The 16,244-nt window shown below is 54.8% G+C and overlaps 6 protein-coding genes across 6 annotated transcripts; 3 read left to right on the top strand and 3 right to left on the bottom strand.

The window, feature by feature from the left end:
- Positions 1 to 33: 33 nt before the first annotated feature.
- BKA78DRAFT_81343 (GNAT domain-containing protein) lies at positions 34 to 1,197 on the bottom strand. Its single transcript, XM_066893795.1, has 2 exons — positions 990 to 1,197; positions 34 to 895 (listed from the first exon to the last, which is right to left on the bottom strand). The coding sequence occupies exons 1-2, from the start codon at positions 1,009 to 1,011 to the stop codon at positions 144 to 146; spliced, it is 774 nt and encodes a 257-aa protein (XP_066748032.1). The 5' UTR covers positions 1,012 to 1,197; the 3' UTR covers positions 34 to 143.
- Positions 952 to 3,295, top strand: BKA78DRAFT_365368 (uncharacterized protein). Its single transcript, XM_066892547.1, has 2 exons — positions 952 to 1,912; positions 1,996 to 3,295. The coding sequence occupies exons 1-2, from the start codon at positions 1,424 to 1,426 to the stop codon at positions 2,887 to 2,889; spliced, it is 1,383 nt and encodes a 460-aa protein (XP_066748033.1). The 5' UTR covers positions 952 to 1,423; the 3' UTR covers positions 2,890 to 3,295.
- A 732-nt stretch (positions 3,296 to 4,027) lies between these two features.
- On the bottom strand, positions 4,028 to 9,462 carry BKA78DRAFT_245957 (proteasome stabiliser-domain-containing protein; the record flags this gene model as incomplete). The annotated part of the gene is made up of 5 exons (XM_066884166.1): positions 4,028 to 5,506; positions 5,564 to 5,765; positions 5,818 to 9,081; positions 9,139 to 9,182; positions 9,304 to 9,462. The coding sequence occupies 5 exons, from the start codon at positions 9,460 to 9,462 to the stop codon at positions 4,028 to 4,030; spliced, it is 5,148 nt and encodes a 1,715-aa protein (XP_066748034.1).
- Positions 9,463 to 9,981: 519 nt separating this feature from the next.
- BKA78DRAFT_292745 (uncharacterized protein) lies at positions 9,982 to 11,594 on the top strand (the record flags this gene model as incomplete). The annotated part of the gene is made up of 2 exons (XM_066886095.1): positions 9,982 to 10,459; positions 10,510 to 11,594. The coding sequence occupies 2 exons, from the start codon at positions 9,982 to 9,984 to the stop codon at positions 11,592 to 11,594; spliced, it is 1,563 nt and encodes a 520-aa protein (XP_066748035.1).
- Positions 11,595 to 11,737: 143 nt separating this feature from the next.
- BKA78DRAFT_81428 (uncharacterized protein) lies at positions 11,738 to 12,912 on the bottom strand. The gene has a single exon (XM_066893796.1). It carries the CDS (start codon positions 12,574 to 12,576, stop codon positions 11,881 to 11,883), a length of 696 nt encoding a protein of 231 aa, XP_066748036.1. The 5' UTR covers positions 12,577 to 12,912; the 3' UTR covers positions 11,738 to 11,880.
- Positions 12,913 to 13,978: 1,066 nt separating this feature from the next.
- On the top strand, positions 13,979 to 15,179 carry BKA78DRAFT_245946 (3-beta hydroxysteroid dehydrogenase/isomerase family-domain-containing protein; the record flags this gene model as incomplete). The annotated part of the gene is made up of 2 exons (XM_066884163.1): positions 13,979 to 14,449; positions 14,505 to 15,179. The coding sequence occupies 2 exons, from the start codon at positions 13,979 to 13,981 to the stop codon at positions 15,177 to 15,179; spliced, it is 1,146 nt and encodes a 381-aa protein (XP_066748037.1).
- Between the last annotated feature and the right edge of the window lie 1,065 nt (positions 15,180 to 16,244).

The following is a 16,244-nucleotide window of genomic DNA, read 5'->3' on the forward strand; positions in this document are numbered from 1 at the left end:
GGCTTCTCTTCCTGGCTTCTTTGGCCAATCTTTTCTCTCTCTATCCTGCCTTGTACTTTTCCACTTCTTCGCTGTCCAAGTCTACAGTATACTTGTAAATAATATGTAGGACCTTTCTAATGATTTGAAATGCACAAAGCATCTCAAGCACCCAATTCATAGCGCACCTCGACAGCATTTTGGCTCTTTCCCCAGGCGTCGTCCACTTGCAACCGCAACTCGAGCTCTCCAAAGTAATTGGGGCTTTCCGACACCTTGACAAACCCCAGCTTCTCAAACAACCTGACGCTGCGCTCATTCTCGGCGCCAATCTTGACCCGCAAATACTTCAAAGAGGCAGGTCTGCCCCCAGGCAGCGACGCGGCAAACTCGCCCAGCACGGCATCCAGGTTGCGGCGGACGTACGTCAGAAACGCGTCCAAGACGGCGCGGCCGAAGCCCTGGCCCTGGTGCATCTTGGAAGCCACCATGATTTCGACCTCGCCAATCACGGGCACGGCCATTGCTGCTGCCGCCGCCTCACGGTCGTGCCGCGCTCGTTCTTCATCATCCTCCTCATCCTCGTCTTCGACCAAAAACAAATTCACGTCGCCAATCATGGCGGGCGGCGCGTCGTGCATCGTCCCCTTTACGACGACGGGCAGGGCCGCCGCCGCCTCATCTTTGAGAGCTGCGGCAGAGGCGGCAGCAGCAGCAGCGTCAGGGGCAGTGCAGGCGATGAAAGTCAGTTTGTCGGCGTCGCTGCGCCACGACGCTTGCATGGCGTACTCCTCGTCGAGCGACAGTGGTTCGGACGCTGTGGCGGCGCGCAGCTCGGCATCTTGCATCCACTCGTGGTAGGTGGGTACGTGGTGCGAAGAGTAGGGGACGAGGAGGACTCGTGGGGCGAGGATGGCTGTGGAGGGTTAGTTGGCTTGTTGTTGGAAGATGTAGTTGAGGTACTTTGTGCGGAGCAAGGATCAGGTAGGTCGGGGGAAGGGGAGACTTGCCGGTGTGCTCGTTTATCCGCATGATTGGTTGAGAATCACGACTGGTTGTGTTTTGCTTTTATCGAGAAGCGCTTGTGGTTCTCGCGATGTCGTGGGAAATTTTTGGTGCAGGCCGAATTCGGCGGTCGGTTGTGGTAGTGCGGAACGCCTTTGCGCCACTGCAAGAAGAATTGTCGACCTTCAATTCCGCTCATCTGCAACCAGGGCTCAACTCACAGAACACTTGGTCCGTGATGTATCGTGATAGATGACGTCATGTGTAGCAGTCCGCCCGCCTGCGTGCTTCTTTCGTTCCGTTCCTTAGGTCCCCCCGAACTCAAGATCCCGGCCAGTCCCAGCCCACAAGTTTCATCCGTAGGAGCCTCGAGTCGAGCCTCCCAATCCTCACGTGAAAACGGACTACAACTCTTGATTCGATTCCATCCTCACTGCCCATGCCACAAGAGCAAGTCGTCATCACCGGCGGCCGTGGCTTCCTGGGCTCTGCCATCGTCGACGCCTTTCTCGAAGCGCACCCCGAGCACCACTACACCATTCTTGATATCCAACAGCCGTCATTGGAGCAAGCGGCGAGAATTGAAGAAAAAGACGTTGGCCATGTTCAAGTCGACATCCGCGAGTTGGGCGCAGTCAAAGATGCCGTGCACAGAATAGCGCCCACGGTCATTGTACATTCAGCCGGCGTAGTCCCCGTCGGCTCGAAGCGATACAGCAAGAGCGAGGCAATCAAAAAGGAGGTTTTCGACATCAATGTCGATGGGACGCGCAACGTTCTTGCGGCCGCGCGGGAGGTCGGGACCGTCAAGGCCTTTGTGTACACGAGCAGTTCGACGGTCGTCGGAGATGATCTGGATACCGATTACTGCAATGTCGATGAGAGCATCCAAATTGGGAAGGCGCAGCTGTTCTATGGGCAATCGAAAGTACACTTTCCCCTCAACTTTGCAGCCCAAGGTGTCATGCCTAGCCACTGAAGTCGTGACCAGCTTGCTGACAATCTTCCAAGGCCGCTGCCGAGCGACTCGTCCTAAGTCCCGCAACACCGCACGATTTCCTTGCTTGTGTGCTGCGTCCTTCCGTCATCTTCGGGCCCGGCGACCCTAACCTGCTGCCACCCATCGCGGCTCTGATGCCACCCTCTCGTAGACCTGATGACAGAAGACCTTCCTTGTCCACCTCGTTCCCCCCCCTGACAGCCGTCGCGTTGGGCCCCTGTATAAACCTCTACGACTTTACCTATGTGACCAACGCCGCCGACGCCCACGTCCTCGCCGTCCGCAACCTCCTCGAATGCGCCAACGACTCTGGCATGTCCTCGCCGTCTCCTCTTTCCGCTGCTGGCCGCGCGCTATTCATCACGAATGACGCGCCTCTTCCGTTCCGCGACTTTTGCCGCGCAGCGTGGGCTGAGCTTGGCCATGTACCCCCGGTTGAGATCCGAGTGCCTGCCGTAGCGGCGCGGATCATGGGATTTTGCGCGGACGCCGTGAGTGCTCTCACAGGGGTAGAGTTTGCTTTGAGTGCCGGCGCGGTGAAAGAGGCGTTGGGGACAAAGTATGCGAGTGGGCAGGCGGCGAGAGAGGTGTTGGGTTACACTCCCAGAGTCAACATGAGGGAGGGCATACGGCGAGCGGTCGATGTACAACCACGTTTTCGTCACCCATTATCCAGACTAACTCCTCCTAGGACTACAAGCAGCGGACAACACCCAAGCAAAAAGAAAGAGAGTGATGAAAAGAAAAGAGAAAGCGTCTTCGCGGTGGTCGAGGGACAAAACAGTTCGGCCCAGGCCCTGCCCGGCACCTACATCTGCCCGCCCGGAGCTGTTAAGGCGGATTCTATAGCCCCTGATGGGAGCCCGACCCGAGGATCGAACTCCAGTCTACCACCAGCCATTTGATCTTGGTGAGGGAGAATCATTCGAAAGCCGAAGCCCCGTCATACTGCGCCACGAAGACAGTATGGCTGGTGGTAGTGGGAGGGAGCTGGAGTTTGCAAAATATATACATGCACTTTTTTCTCTGGCAATGCTGTGCCGGCGCTGGCTTGGAGCCGCGAGCTGCTGGGCGGTCAGTCGGTCTCAATTTTAGTCTTGTACAGGCCCAAGTGCTGCCGCTCGTCGCCGACTGGTCACTGTCGTCTCGTCGTGGTGTTGAAGCTGCCGGCGCTCCCCCCGCCATATCGCCGGCCAGCTTCACCTCAACCATGGTCCCCCTCCTGAGTCAATCATGCCGCAACGCAATGCCACGAAGCACAGATTTCTTGGTGTTGACATGCCGAAAACGCACACTGGTGTTGCCATCTACTTTTCCCATCGTGATCTCTAACAACACAACACAACTACCAGATTATCCCCACAACTGCTTCTGGCCCCGTGCACGTCAATATAAAGGCTGATCAATCTCATGCAAATTATCCGCCACTGCGCAATCACTGCCTATGTGTTCCTGCCTCCCAATGTGAGCCCGCTATCGGAGCTCACTGTCTCAAAATCCCACCCTCCTGACCCCTCCCTTGCTCATCAAGCTCGCTCGCCATCTCTATTCCAACACCTTCGACAAAACCTTCTTGACATCGCCACTCCTCTCGAACCCACTCCCGAGCTCCTGCTGAACCAGCTCCCTAACCCACGCGCCCTCCTCAGCACCCAACCACTTGGCGACACTCACAATAGCCTCAGCGCGCTTGAGGCGTTGCGCCTCGCTGAGACCTTCGTAGCGCGGGTCGAACAGCAGCGTCTTCAGAACGTCGCGCAGCGCCCCTTTGTCGACGGGCGAAGAGGCGCAGAATTCGAAGAGCGGCGGAACGTTGTCGAAGACGGCGACGTGGATTTGCGCCGAATGCAGCGTGTTGAGGCGCGCGACCAGCGACAGAGAGCGGAGGAGCGCGGGCGTCAGTTCGGCTGCGGTGGGCAGGTGGGAGGGGTGGATGCAGTTGGTCAGGGCGAAGATGGCCGAGGTGGTCGTTTTGGTGCGTCTGTTGATGTAAGTGGTTAGCTAATGAGTTCTGGTAATTGGTGGGAATGGAAAAGGGGCAACTCACAGCTTCTCGTCCTTGCGCAATTCATCGCCTCCATCGATGTCCATCTCGTCGCCATCCTTCGCTCCCGTCAACTCGTCGACCACTGGCTCGATGATGTCCATCACCATGCCGCTGCGCTCAATGTCCGTCCGCGCCTTGGCAACGCGACCCAGCGGCTCGAAAACGTGCTGCCGATACGTCTTGTTCTGACGCTTTGCCTCGCGCACGATAATCTTTCCAGTCTGCTTACGGACGGCCTCATTGTCTCGCCATAGCTGGCCGCCCCGCTCAACGAAGCGCGCAAATGCGTTCAGAACCACTTCTTTCCCCTCCCAGCTCTTGCCTTCCAAAGCCTTGTCCAGCGCTGGCCACAAGATCTCGGCGTTTGCGCGCGAAATCTCGTCAAGCGAGCTGGCGAGAGCGTTGACGGCTTCCGCGATGGCCTTGGCAGCGGCGTGCTTCAGCGCCCACTGCTGCGAGTCTAGGTACTTTTGCGCCAGCTCCACAATATCTTTGACGTAGAGTTGTACAGCCATGGCACCACCAACATTGTCGTCCCAGGCGCGAGTGAAGACCTCGGCTACGGGAGCGGCCGTGTCATGCTTGGCTACGAAGACGAATGGGAGCAGCTCTGTGGAAAAGGAGTTGAACTTGTCAGAAGCATGCTTCGAAAAGGCCACGATCACGTCGCCAGCTTCAATGCGGTGTCGCTCGCTGTCGGATTCGAAGTACATGCGTTTGGCAAAGGCGATTAGGGAAAGGAGTGCTTTGTCAGAGGCCAGACGCGCAAGATATCCTGCTGCGGCAGCGTACGCAGCAGATACAGTCTCGTTGCGGTCGTGGATGAACTTTTCGAGGAGCTTGAGGAAGTGGTCGGCGTAGGGCTTGAACAAGAAGCTTCGTCGAGTAGTCAGGGACACGAGCACTCGGCTGGCGCCTACTTTTGAGGGAAGGCTCATGGCACTCTTTATGGCGCTTTCAAGCCGCGGCTTCAAGGCCTCCATGGACTCGGGGTCAAGTTGATCGATGCATGATTCGATGGCTTCCATGACTGGAGATTTTCTGATGCCTCCAAGACGAGCATCGTCGATTTGTTGCTCAGTAAGTCCATACTCCTTCGCCTTCATGTGAAGCATATTGATTGACTCATGCTCCGTGTCGCTGAGGAAGGAGATGAGGCGCTCGATGAGCTCCGGAATGTACTGGTTGAGGATCTTTGAGCTGCTCTTCTTGATGATCTCAAGTAGAGTATGCATAGCAAAGGCCTGGGCCTCTTTCACGCTTGATCCGATTCCAGAGTTGGACATCAGAAAAGGCAGGACATGCGCAAGCATTTTGTTGGCCTTTTTCGATGAGCCGTCGCCTGATTCCAGACTGCGGGTTAAGATGCCGACCAAGACACGGGCGAGACCAGCGGCAGCCTTGCGGACTGAATCTTTGATGTCATCAAGCACTTTGAAGCATGCAGTCCAAATGTCTCCAAGATATTGCTCGTACTAAATCAAATCTGTTAGTCACATTTTCTGATGCTGCAAGGATAAAAGGAAAATCACCTTGTCGATTTCTCTGCCTTGGATGAGATCAGCTATGGCCGCGCACGAGGCTTCTCTGGCACGCCACTCCCTGCCAAGAATGTTTTGCAACAAGTCCTGCATGATGGCATCAAAGTGCGTGTTCAGAATGACATTGGAATCCTTGACAAGAGCATCCCAAATGTCTTTCATGGAGCGCTGGACATTGGTATTCGGATCAAACCTAACGTTGTCAATTCTTCAACATCACTTCCCTCTTCCAACCAGGAGCTTACCTGTATCTGTAAAGCTTTGGGTAAAGCTTTGGATTCGCCGCCAGATAGCCGTCAACGCTCGAATCGGAAAGTACTGTACTGAGACCGAACCTCCCGAATGCCGCACGGCTTGACCAGATAGCATTGTTGGAAGCCAGTGACATGAATCGGTAGACCAAACTCGGATCACCAACTTCGGAAGCAAGATTGAGAATGTCCTTGTATGTTGTAACACTGCCATCGCCAGTGGGCAAAGCTCCGGGCTCGAAAAGCTGGGTATCGTCGGACACATTGCCAGAAAGTTTGGGCTTATTGTCAGAGAAGCTGCCGACAAGGTCGCGGACCAAGTCGTCTTTAAGTGAACGATCTCCCTTTTCATAGACCAGACCGAGTCCACGAGAGGCCGCTTCCTGCACGACTTCGTCGCGGTCAGAGAGGCAAATCTTGAAAGCGTTTTGGCAGTCACCCAGGCGAGTCTGGACCTGGGGAAGATGTCCGCAAAACTCAACCAGGCACAACAGCCATATGACAGATGCCTTCTTCAGCGCTGGTTTGGTTTTGCGGCAGTTGGCCAGCACTGAGTCGAGAATCCGAGGCAAGGTATTGAGTCTTGAGGGACCTCTAGGAAAGGACGCGTCAATGTCCACCTTTGGCGCCAGTACTGAGGAGTCCCAGCTGGCGGCCAAGCAGCTCACTGCCTCGCCAATGGCGAATTGCGACTCTGCTTGGCGGACTTCGTGGAGTTCAAAAATCTGATCTTCGATATACTTCAGGTTCGGATCATCATCCTTCTCGTCGGGCACCATGCTAAAGTGACCAAGTGCCAGTATTGCCCTCTCGCTCCCGGCTTTGGCACTTTTCATCACCTCGTCCACAATCGTTGCATAGTTGGCTTTGGCAACTACGAAGGCGGGGATATTGTCGGGCTTGATGACGTAGAATAGAGCCAGCTGACTGAGCGCCAGATATGTCGACTCCCTCAGAGTCTTGTCGGTGGATTCTTTCAGGATATCTATGAGATATGTGGAGAGTGTAACCAGGTTTTCTTGAGAAGCAGATCCGCGACGCCGTCTTGCGACAAGCCTACTGCAGTAGTATGCGACGGCAAGAAGGCCACCAGCAGCTTGATTGACTTGGCTGCCAACCGCTTCCCGCCAGGGCGCTACCTTCTCCAGCAGAAAATTGAGAGAGGCTTCAGCGTCGGATGCTGTGACAGCACTGTGGGTTGCAAGAATTCCGTATGCATGTGCCGCAACATTTCGAGTGGGCTCATGGTTAGAGAGGATACAAGGCTCAAGTGCCCTGAATGCTGGTGCAGCTCCACACATGTCCAGCAAACCATCATGGCTGAGAGAGCAGAGCTCGACGAACTTTTCTCCACACTCGCCAAGTCCTACGCCTCCTTCCCATGTGAGGCCCTCGAAACCACCACACATGAGCGCCAGAACGGCATGAAGCAGCTGACCTTGCTCCTCAGTTGCTCTCATCAGGTACGATTTGACGGCTTCTCTTGCACGCATGTCTGCAGCGACGGCAGTGTCAAGCTTCCTTTCCCAATCGGCATCCACCGGGAGGTCATAGTTTTGGGTCCTTAAGGCTTCGTTGATGAGGATACGACGGAGGTATGAAAATGAAGGAGCGTATGCATGCGCATATTGCTGCTTGAATTTCAAAACTTGGTGGCGTGGACGTCCTGGGCCATTGGGTGTTGGCTCGTCTGGAAGGGAAAGCAGGTAGATTGACAGTTTCTTGAATTCAGGAAAGGCAAAGTCGTCATTGGGCCGATCTAATGAGGAGTATAAGAGGCGTGACCAATGTGGGTCGAGTCCGCGAATTCCTTCTTCACGAACTTCTTGACCTTCAGATGATGGCCCGCTGACGGCCAGAATGTCGATCCATCGAGCAACGACATCGCTATAAGGCAAACATCTGTTCGCGAAGCGAACCGCGGCGTAGCGAGTGCTGCGGCGGGTTTTCGACTGCTCTTCGGCTTCGTCTGTGTCCTCCATCTGTTCGAGAAGAAGTCCCCGAAGGCTTTCATGGACTATGGCGTTGTTTGATGTACTGAGCGCACCAAGAACGCTCGAGAGTCCCTCGTCTATGCTGACTGCCGTGTCTCTTCCAGAGCTGTCTTCGCGCAATGACCTGAACAGCCATCGGAGCAAGTTCAAGTTGGGTTCAAGAATGGTTTCTTCTGGGGCAGCTTTGGCAAGTAGACCAATGACTTCATACACGACTCCGCGCAAGGCGATGTCTTCGCCTGGATTTGGTCGTGGCCAGCCTTGGTCGTCGACAAAGGATTTCAATCGATGCACGAGCGTAGGTGCCACTGCGCGTAGATCGGATGGCGATCCACGACGCGCCAGAAAACTGACAAATGTGAAGATTGCAGATCTCAGCTTGAAAACCTCTCTTCCGCGAGCTCCAACAGGAGCTTGCGAGGGAGCCGTTTCGCTGGGTTCAAAAGTCAAGCCTTCTTCAACAAGCCGGCTGACATTGTCCGTGAAGGTTGTTGCTTGGACAGACTTGGCCAGGTACGACAGAATTTTGATCCTCAAGGCTGGTCTCGCTGGCAACGTGCCACCAGGGGTCTGGCTGCCAAAGTAAATGGCATATAGCTGACGTACAATAGCAGGGTCTTCCAGATCTGTGTTGGGAAGCGTCCTCTTGAGCATGTCATCACCAATGTCTGAAATTCGTGAGTTGGAGTCTGCTGAAGCATACACGGCGGGAAAAAATCTCTCTTCGTCAGTGAACAAGCCACTCGCAAGAAATTTAGACGCCATGACTTTGGCCTCTGCAAGATTCATGCCACCTTCAGCCGAAGGATCCCAGACACCTGGGCTTCCTTGGAGGGACAGAAATTGGTATTCTTCGGAGGAGATGCCCGGACAGGAAATGGGCGATCCCGTCGCGCTGGGGCCTGTCCGGACCACAGTAAAAAGAATCAGCTTGCCAAACCAGAATGCAAGGAATTTGGCATCTTCATCGCTGACACCGAGTCTTTCTCTCAGTTGCTCATCATCTTTGCTCCCACGTGGTGGCAGGCGAAAGTGGGCCAGAAGACGCAGCAACAAGTTGAACAGCTGCGACCCATGCTGTGCAGCTTTGGCGGTGTCAGCGGCAATGCCATTGATCAATACCGGCAAAAGGTCGAGTTTGTCGTTTAGCGGTTGACGTGCCAATCCTCGTTGAACATATAGCAGGTCAAAGTGGCGAATCAGTGGAACGTCTGCATGCTCCTTGAATTGCTTCAACAGGGCAGCAACAGGCAATTTGATATCTCTGGGATAGGAAAATCAGCAAATCATGGAACGACTCAGATTTCCCAGAGAAACTGACTGCGGCCTCACGCGAGTATTAATGTGCTGGCAAACAGCTATGACCTACGACTCGAGCGGTGGATTAGCGGCGACAAAGCACGTGAGACGTGATAGCTTCGCGATGTCGTTGGAGGAGCAAAGAAAGCCGCCGGAGCAGCAGCAAGGCCTGAGAAAATGAGCATACCTTTTGTCGCACGCTGGGATGCTCGGATGCTAGTTTAAGTAAAAGCGGAGGCAGGTAGGTGTTGAGGAGAGATTCCAGTTTCGCGTCCGAGTCGGCCAGAGCTATGCGCAACTCAACCTTGCCGATGAGCTCGAGCTCTCGGGCTTCGGTGGAGGCCATGATGGCACGGGAGAAAGTTGAAGAGAAAGCGAATCTGCCTTTCTGCCATGCGAGCCGGCAGATCTCAGTCCAGTTCACGGGGGAAAGCTCACGACCAGGTGGACGTGTACTGGGATTACTCAAGCCGTGAATTCAGCCAATCAGCTCGGCGGCCCGATGCCCAAGCTTGGTGCTGACTTAGCAGTCGCGATGACGCTGCTCTAGCTGCCTTTTGCCGCGCCGCCGTTGACTACCTTCAACGACCACCACCGAAGACGTTGCTGCAGCTTTCTTTGGCCTTGTCCATTCGAATCTTCCACCTCTCCTCTCTTCTCCCCAAGTCCAGCGCTTGCCCCATCGTGAGCGCGCCACGGCAGCTGTCTTGCCCTCATTAAGTCTTGGCCGCACTCCTCCCACGCCCCGGCGCGTCTACATCTTGCCCGGCTTCTTCGCGCCGTTGCAGAGCTTATCTGAGAATCACGACTTCATCCCTTCGGCCCTCGGTTTGCAGGCCTCTCGCCAGGCTTTCTCTTCCACACCATGGACGACAACATCGCCAGCTTCACAAGCATCACTGGCTCCGATCCCCAGCGCGCGACTCAGTACCTTCAACTCACCGACGGTAATCTCGAGCAAGCTATTCAACTTTTCTTCGACAGCCCCAACTTGGACGTTGGCGGGTCCTCCACACAGCCAGCGACATCTGCTAGTGGTCAACAGAATGAGCCCATTCGCATCGACTCCGACGACGATGATATCGAAGATGAGGGCATCGCCACTGAATCCCGTCAAGCCAGCGGTCCGCCTGGTCACAATGTAGAAGATGATGAAGCCATGGCACGCAGGCTTCAGGAGGAAATGTATGGCGACGGCGCCCAAGATCTCAGTGGTGGTGTTCGCGCCCCGATGGCACGCACGACCGAGACATTGGTGGGTCCTGGCGCAAGCTACGATGATGAAGATGGCATGCACGCCGCCATAATGTCCCAGATGGCTAGACGGAGACCTGGACCTGGCGGTAAGTAACTGATGCGCGTTCCTTGAGTGACACAACCTGACCAAATTTAGCTCGGCCTGGCATCTTCAACCAGCAAAACAACACTGCATCTGTTTGGGAGGAGGGCGATAGCGATCCCTCCACCCGTCGCCGAAATCTCGCTTCTGCAACTGGTGGCGCGTCGGAGGCTTCTTCAAAATCCAGTCTTCTGGCAGAACTCTATCGTCCGCCTTTCGAGATCATGTCGCCGCTGGGATGGGAAGAGGCCCGTGATGAAGGCAAGGACCAACAGAAGTGGTTGCTTGTCAACGTTCAAGATTCGGCGATTTTCGATTGTCAAGTCTTGAACCGCGACATTTGGAAAAACGACCAAATCAAGGAGACCGTGAAGGAGAACTTCATCTTCCTCCAATACAGCAAGGACGATGTCAACGGCCAGAGCTACATCAACTACTACTTTCATGAGCGGGACAATCAAAACGCCTATCCGCACGTCGCCATAGTAGACCCTCGGACTGGAGAACAAGTCAAGATCTGTGCTTCTGGCCCGCCTGTCCCAAAACCAATGGAATTCTTGATGCAACTGCACGAATTTCTCGACCGCTATAGTCTGGACGCCAATGCTCGCAACCCGGTCGCGCAGCGCAAGCCGGAGAAGAAGAATAAGGACGTTCACAGGATGACAGAAGAGGAGATGATGGAAATGGCTCTTCAAAACAGCTTGGCGAACGAAGCCGGTGCTCCACAAGCCGAAGATCCGGACGAGCTCACCAAGATTGCCGAAAGCAAAGGAAAGGGCAGGGCGGAGGATGTTGACATGCAAGAGGCCGCCACCGCTTCCGCCTCCGATTCGATTTTTGCACAAATCTCATCCAACAACCCGCACACTGAACCAGCAAATGATCCCAAGACGACGACTCGCATCCAATTCCGCCACTCGAATGGCCGAGACATTCGCCGCTTTGCCGTGACTGATCCGGTGCGCCGAATCTATGAATGGCTGAAGGCCTCGCCGCTCAAGGGATTCGAGGGCAAGGAGGGTGCCGAGTTTGAGCTCAGCTTCATGGGCAAGAATCTCATCGACTTGCTCGACCAGAGCATCGAAGAGGCTGGGCTGAAGAACGGCACCGTCATGGTTGAGTACGTTGAGGGCTAGAGCATGACTACAATCGGAACGGCGCTGGCTGGCAGAGGTCTTTTTTCGTGGCATCATTTGGCGTTCTACGGTCCGTGGAGGACCTGGAGGAGTAGATAGGGATTGCAACAGTGCATACGTCCGGGGAAGGGGTGGCACTATCTTGCAACATGCTTCTTAGGAGAAGCGGCGATCGCAGAGTCGAATAGTGATAGACGGATACTACCATCGGAGCCAGCTAGGTACCCTGCTCACAAGTCCTTGGTCTCGGCTGAGCAGTAGCTCCAAATAATTCTTCTGTCCTTCTTCACTTGAACGTCTCCTGCCAAAAGCAAGCAGAACCTGCACCCCGCTTCTCCGCACTTTTCACCCCACGCGTCTCCCCGCCATCAGTGTCTGCTGTGCCTGGGACGCGTCTCCGTTCGACTCCACTTTTCTTACTGCTGTGCGGAGTGTCTAGACGCAGGAGTAGTCTGCTACTAGGTGAGTCTAAGCACGCTTCTCGCATAGCTGTGAATAAAGTGCTCACGTCAGGCTCACGGGATGGTAACTTCGACGCAAAACTAGCTTCTAAAGCCTTCAGAGAGAAATGGTAGATTGTAGAGGAGGGGTGATCTGAGTGTATATCCTGGAGAGCGGAGGAGGTAATAAGTGTCTGGGGCTGAGTCGAGAAGCATGCCGATGTCGGCGTGATCGCGTGGATTGGAGAGATTTGGTTGATGCCACCAGCAGCAAAACAAAACAAAGACAAGACGGCTGATGAGGAGAATCGATGCATGAATAATGATATTATTACTGCTCTCCCTGGGAGCTTTCCCACGCAACCCAAAAACCTGAGTAGTCCGTGGAGGGAAAGATGTGATGTCCGCAAATGGTGTGAAAAGGAGAAAAACGCCGCCCATGTGGATCCAAGAACCGGAAGCGCCTGCCAAGTCGTCCATCCGTCGCTTTTCGTGTATATCAACAAGAGAAAAGAAAGAAGAGTAAAAAGCCTCATGTCCATGCTTCCAGTCCCATCATAGGGAGAGGTGGTTGATGATGCGTAGGTCGTCTAGTGACCCATGGCCCTGAAGGCGCGCTCGGCGCAGCGATCGCAGCCAATCTCGTCGTACTCGCTGTTGAGGCAGGTGCAAAAGACGCCCTTGATGACGGCGGGCTTGGTGGAGTTGTTATTTGCCACGACCGCGGCCTTCTTCTCCGTAGGAGCGAGTTCGAGATCGGTGGCGGCGGGCGTCGAGGGCAGAGAATCTTCTGGATGCTCGATGGCGCTGAGGGCGCGCTCGATGCACTTTGTGCAGCCCAGCTCGTCGTAGGTTGGGTCGAAGCAGGTGCAGATGATGCCGCTGATTGAGCCTGGCATTTTGGTGGTTTGCTCGTTGTTCTTGGTGGTTGGTTTATGGTTTGTTTTTGAAAGAGGCGATTTGCTTGTGGACGGTCTTTCCAAATAGGAGGATATAGTAGATATAGTAGGTTGGTGTAGCAGATGACCAGGACGTGGGGGTATGTAGGTCAGATGCAACGGTGGTTGGGATGGTGGTAGTTGTCTCGATTTTAGTTGAAATGTTTGGACTGTGAAAAGAGACACTGGGAACTCGAACACAACCTACGTTTATATCATACAAAATTTGCCCTGAAGAAAAATCTCATCCATGACGCCAATGCCAGCCAAGCAAAAATGGGCCACACTGGACCTGTAGAGCCGCAGGGCTGGGCGTGGCAAGAAAGGGAAACCCGATCACCCCACCGTCAGCAGCAGGCGACGTCCCAAGGCACTGCGCGCGCGCCTACAGGCTGCACTCGTGTGTCTCCTGTCTCCCTTTCCGAAACCAAACGAGCCATGCGCTCAGGAGCCGGTGGTTCGAGCTCGAGTGACCGGAATCTTGCCCTGGTGTAAGGACGCTCTCAGGCTGTGTTGCTTGGTCACCGGTTGTGACGTGGGACGGCCTCGCGACAAGCAGCCGGATATGCCCAGCGCCTTCGGGAAAAATCGCGACATTCAAGGAGGCCGGCCCTGTGTATCCCCAGTGCTTATCACAATCGACGCACGTGTGTAAGGAGTGTTGCGAGGTAGACGTAATGCGTGCGCGCGTCCTCACAAAAAACGAGGCATCCCGTCTGTTGCTCAAGCAGCGGAACTTTCGCCGCATCTCCGTCCTGGTTCCATGTAAATGCTCTCCAGAAGTCGACCTTTGCTCGTGGGAGTAGTTCTGGAAGGCCTAAGTCGAATCCAAATGTTCGAAACCAGAACGTAGATTATCCATTGTCGAAGTGTTGTGTTGGATGCGAAAAAAGAGGGAGGGAGCGGTGATGCTCTCCAGGGTCCAAGCTCGAGTTGCGCACCTGGCTCCCGTCTGACGCCATGCCTGCTCCGCCCATCGTCCTTCCACAAATTCTCCAATCTCACCATGTCGACCAAGCAAAAGTCGCTCGGCCATGTTGTCGTTGTCGGAGGCTGCGGCTTCCTCGGCCACCATATCGTGAACCTACTCGTCGAGCGATACCCTGAGAGCCGCGTCTCTGTTCTTGATTTGCGCACGACCAAGAACCGCAACCCGTCGCCCAACGCCTCGTATCACGATGCCGACATTACAAACGAAGAATCGCTCAAGGCGCTGTTCGAGAAGCTGAAGCCGGATGTCGTCATCCACACGGCCAGCCCCGTAGCCCACGGGATTCCAAAGGAGGTCATGTACAAGGTCAACGTGGATGGAACCAGGAATCTGCTGCGCGCCGCGCAAGAGAGCGGTGTCAAGGCATTCGTCTATACCAGCAGCGCAAGTGTCATCTTCGACAATATGACTGAGCTTGTCAATGCCGACGAGACGTACCCGGTCATTGCAGGCGACGATCAACCAAGCTACTACACGTCCACCAAGGTATGCCTTTCGCTCCTCCCTCAAAACCAACATGACAAGTAACACCGTCAATCAGGTCTGGGGAGAGAACTCTGTCCTCGAAGCCAATCGCAAATCATCATACCCACGCTTCCTTACATGTGCCATCCGACCAGCTGGCATCTTTGGCGAAGGCGACGTGCAAATGCTGCCAGCAATGCTCGGCGCCTACTTCCGCAAGCAGCACAAGTTCCAGCTCGGCGACAACACCAATCTCTTCGATTTTACATACGCCGGCAATGTGGCGCACGCGCACCTGATGGCGGCGGCGGCGCTGCTCCAGACGTCGGCGCTGCACCCCACTGTGCCGCTCGACACGGAGCGCGTCGACGGCGAGGCCTTTTTCGTCACCAACGACCAACCCGTGCCCTTCTGGGACTTTGCCCGTGCAGTCTGGCGCCAGGCCGGCCCGCCCCTCCCCATGAACAAGGTGTGGGTCTTGCCCAAGGACGTCATGCTTCCCATCGGCTCGATGCTCGAGTGGATGTTTTGGGCGTTTGGAAAGAAGCCGAATTTGAGTCGCGATCAGGTCTTCTACAGCACTGTCAGGAGGTACTACAACTGTGACAAGGCGAAGAGGAGGCTTGGGTACCGTCCCGTTGTGCCGTTGGGCGAGGGCATCAAGAGGGGCGTTGAGGAGGTTCTTGCTCGCGAGGGCCCCGAGTGGAGTTGGGTCAAGGCTGGTACGGCACAGCCGCAAAAGGCCGGTTGAAAGTTGAAACCAATGAAGAATGAGGGTTTCGAGATGATATGCTTCGGGATCTTTACATTCCTGTACAAATAATAATAGGGCCTCGTCAAGGGGATTTGCCCAAAACTTCGAGTCTCATTTTCAGCACGCCGGAAAATCTTCATTCAATATTCAGCCTCTTCCTCCTCCTTTGAGGTTTCTAAACTTCACTTCCTAGAACCCACGAACGTTTTGATCCTCCCCAAAAATTTCTAGCCGGACAGATCATTCAGATCCGGCATCTTCCCACCTTATATTCTGCGTTATCTTCCCCAATTCTCTAAACCACGAAAACCACAATGTACCAGCGTCTACCATTTCTCCAAGAGATCTAGCAAACTCCAAGTCAACGACCAGCATCAATGCTCTCGCATCCCCGCAATATGAACCCCAGCCTTGTCGCATTGAACTATCCTCAAACCAGCCTAGCCCCCGCATTTCGGCTCGCTGCAAGAGCCAACGTTCCATCGGGCCGACGCCAGGGCGGAGGGCGGCTCTCCCGAAACCGGCATGCCGGCCCGCTGCATCAGTGGAATACTTGGGGGCGAGGGAAGGAGCGAGAGTGTGCAAATCGAATTGAGTTGCACTTTGGAAATCCACAGAGGACCGTTCGTTTCAGTCGGCGAAGTTGTGTGTGTGTGGGGGGCGTCAGCAATAGTGTTTCGTGTGGATTTCTTTCTGGGATCGATTGGACCGGGTGCCTTGAACCATGTATGGATGGGCGCGAGTGCGTCATAGGCCGAGTCTAAGGCAGGAACATGCACTCCCGTAGTTAGTGCTGGAGTTGAGCTCGTTGGGAAGCGAAAACTAAGAGTTGTTGGATCGGTAGGCTCGTCTATGACGGCATGACTGTCTCATGCGGCGTGGAGCGTGCCTGGAGCTAGTCGATTACGTTGGTGACGATGCAGCTAGGTAGTTAGTGGGAATAACTTGTGGTAGAGGGGACCTGGTTTGCTTAAATCCTATGATTCCCTCGGAATATTTGCAGCTGTGTGCGTGAGCGTGTCGCCTCATCTCACCTCGTTGGCGGAACATTGATTTTCATTC

Source organism: Phyllosticta capitalensis (genome assembly GCF_038381095.1).
Source record: "Phyllosticta capitalensis strain CBS 128856 chromosome Unknown BKA78scaffold_2, whole genome shotgun sequence".
Classification (NCBI taxonomy): Eukaryota; Fungi; Ascomycota; class Dothideomycetes; order Botryosphaeriales; family Phyllostictaceae; genus Phyllosticta; species Phyllosticta capitalensis.

Coding starts and splice junctions, on each gene's coding strand:
- BKA78DRAFT_81343 (XM_066893795.1), bottom strand. CDS start 1,011: ATGCGGATAAACGAGCACACCG. Junction 896..989: donor GCGGATAAACGAGCACACCG/GCAAGTCTCCCC, acceptor AACCCTCCACAG/CCATCCTCGCCCCACGAGTC.
- BKA78DRAFT_365368 (XM_066892547.1), top strand. CDS start 1,424: ATGCCACAAGAGCAAGTCGTCATCACCGGCGGCCGTGGCTTCCTGGGC. Junction 1,913..1,995: donor TGTTCTATGGGCAATCGAAA/GTACACTTTCCC, acceptor CAATCTTCCAAG/GCCGCTGCCGAGCGACTCGT.
- BKA78DRAFT_81428 (XM_066893796.1), bottom strand. CDS start 12,576: ATGGACATGAGGCTTTTTACTCTTCTTTCTTTTCTCTTGTTGATATAC.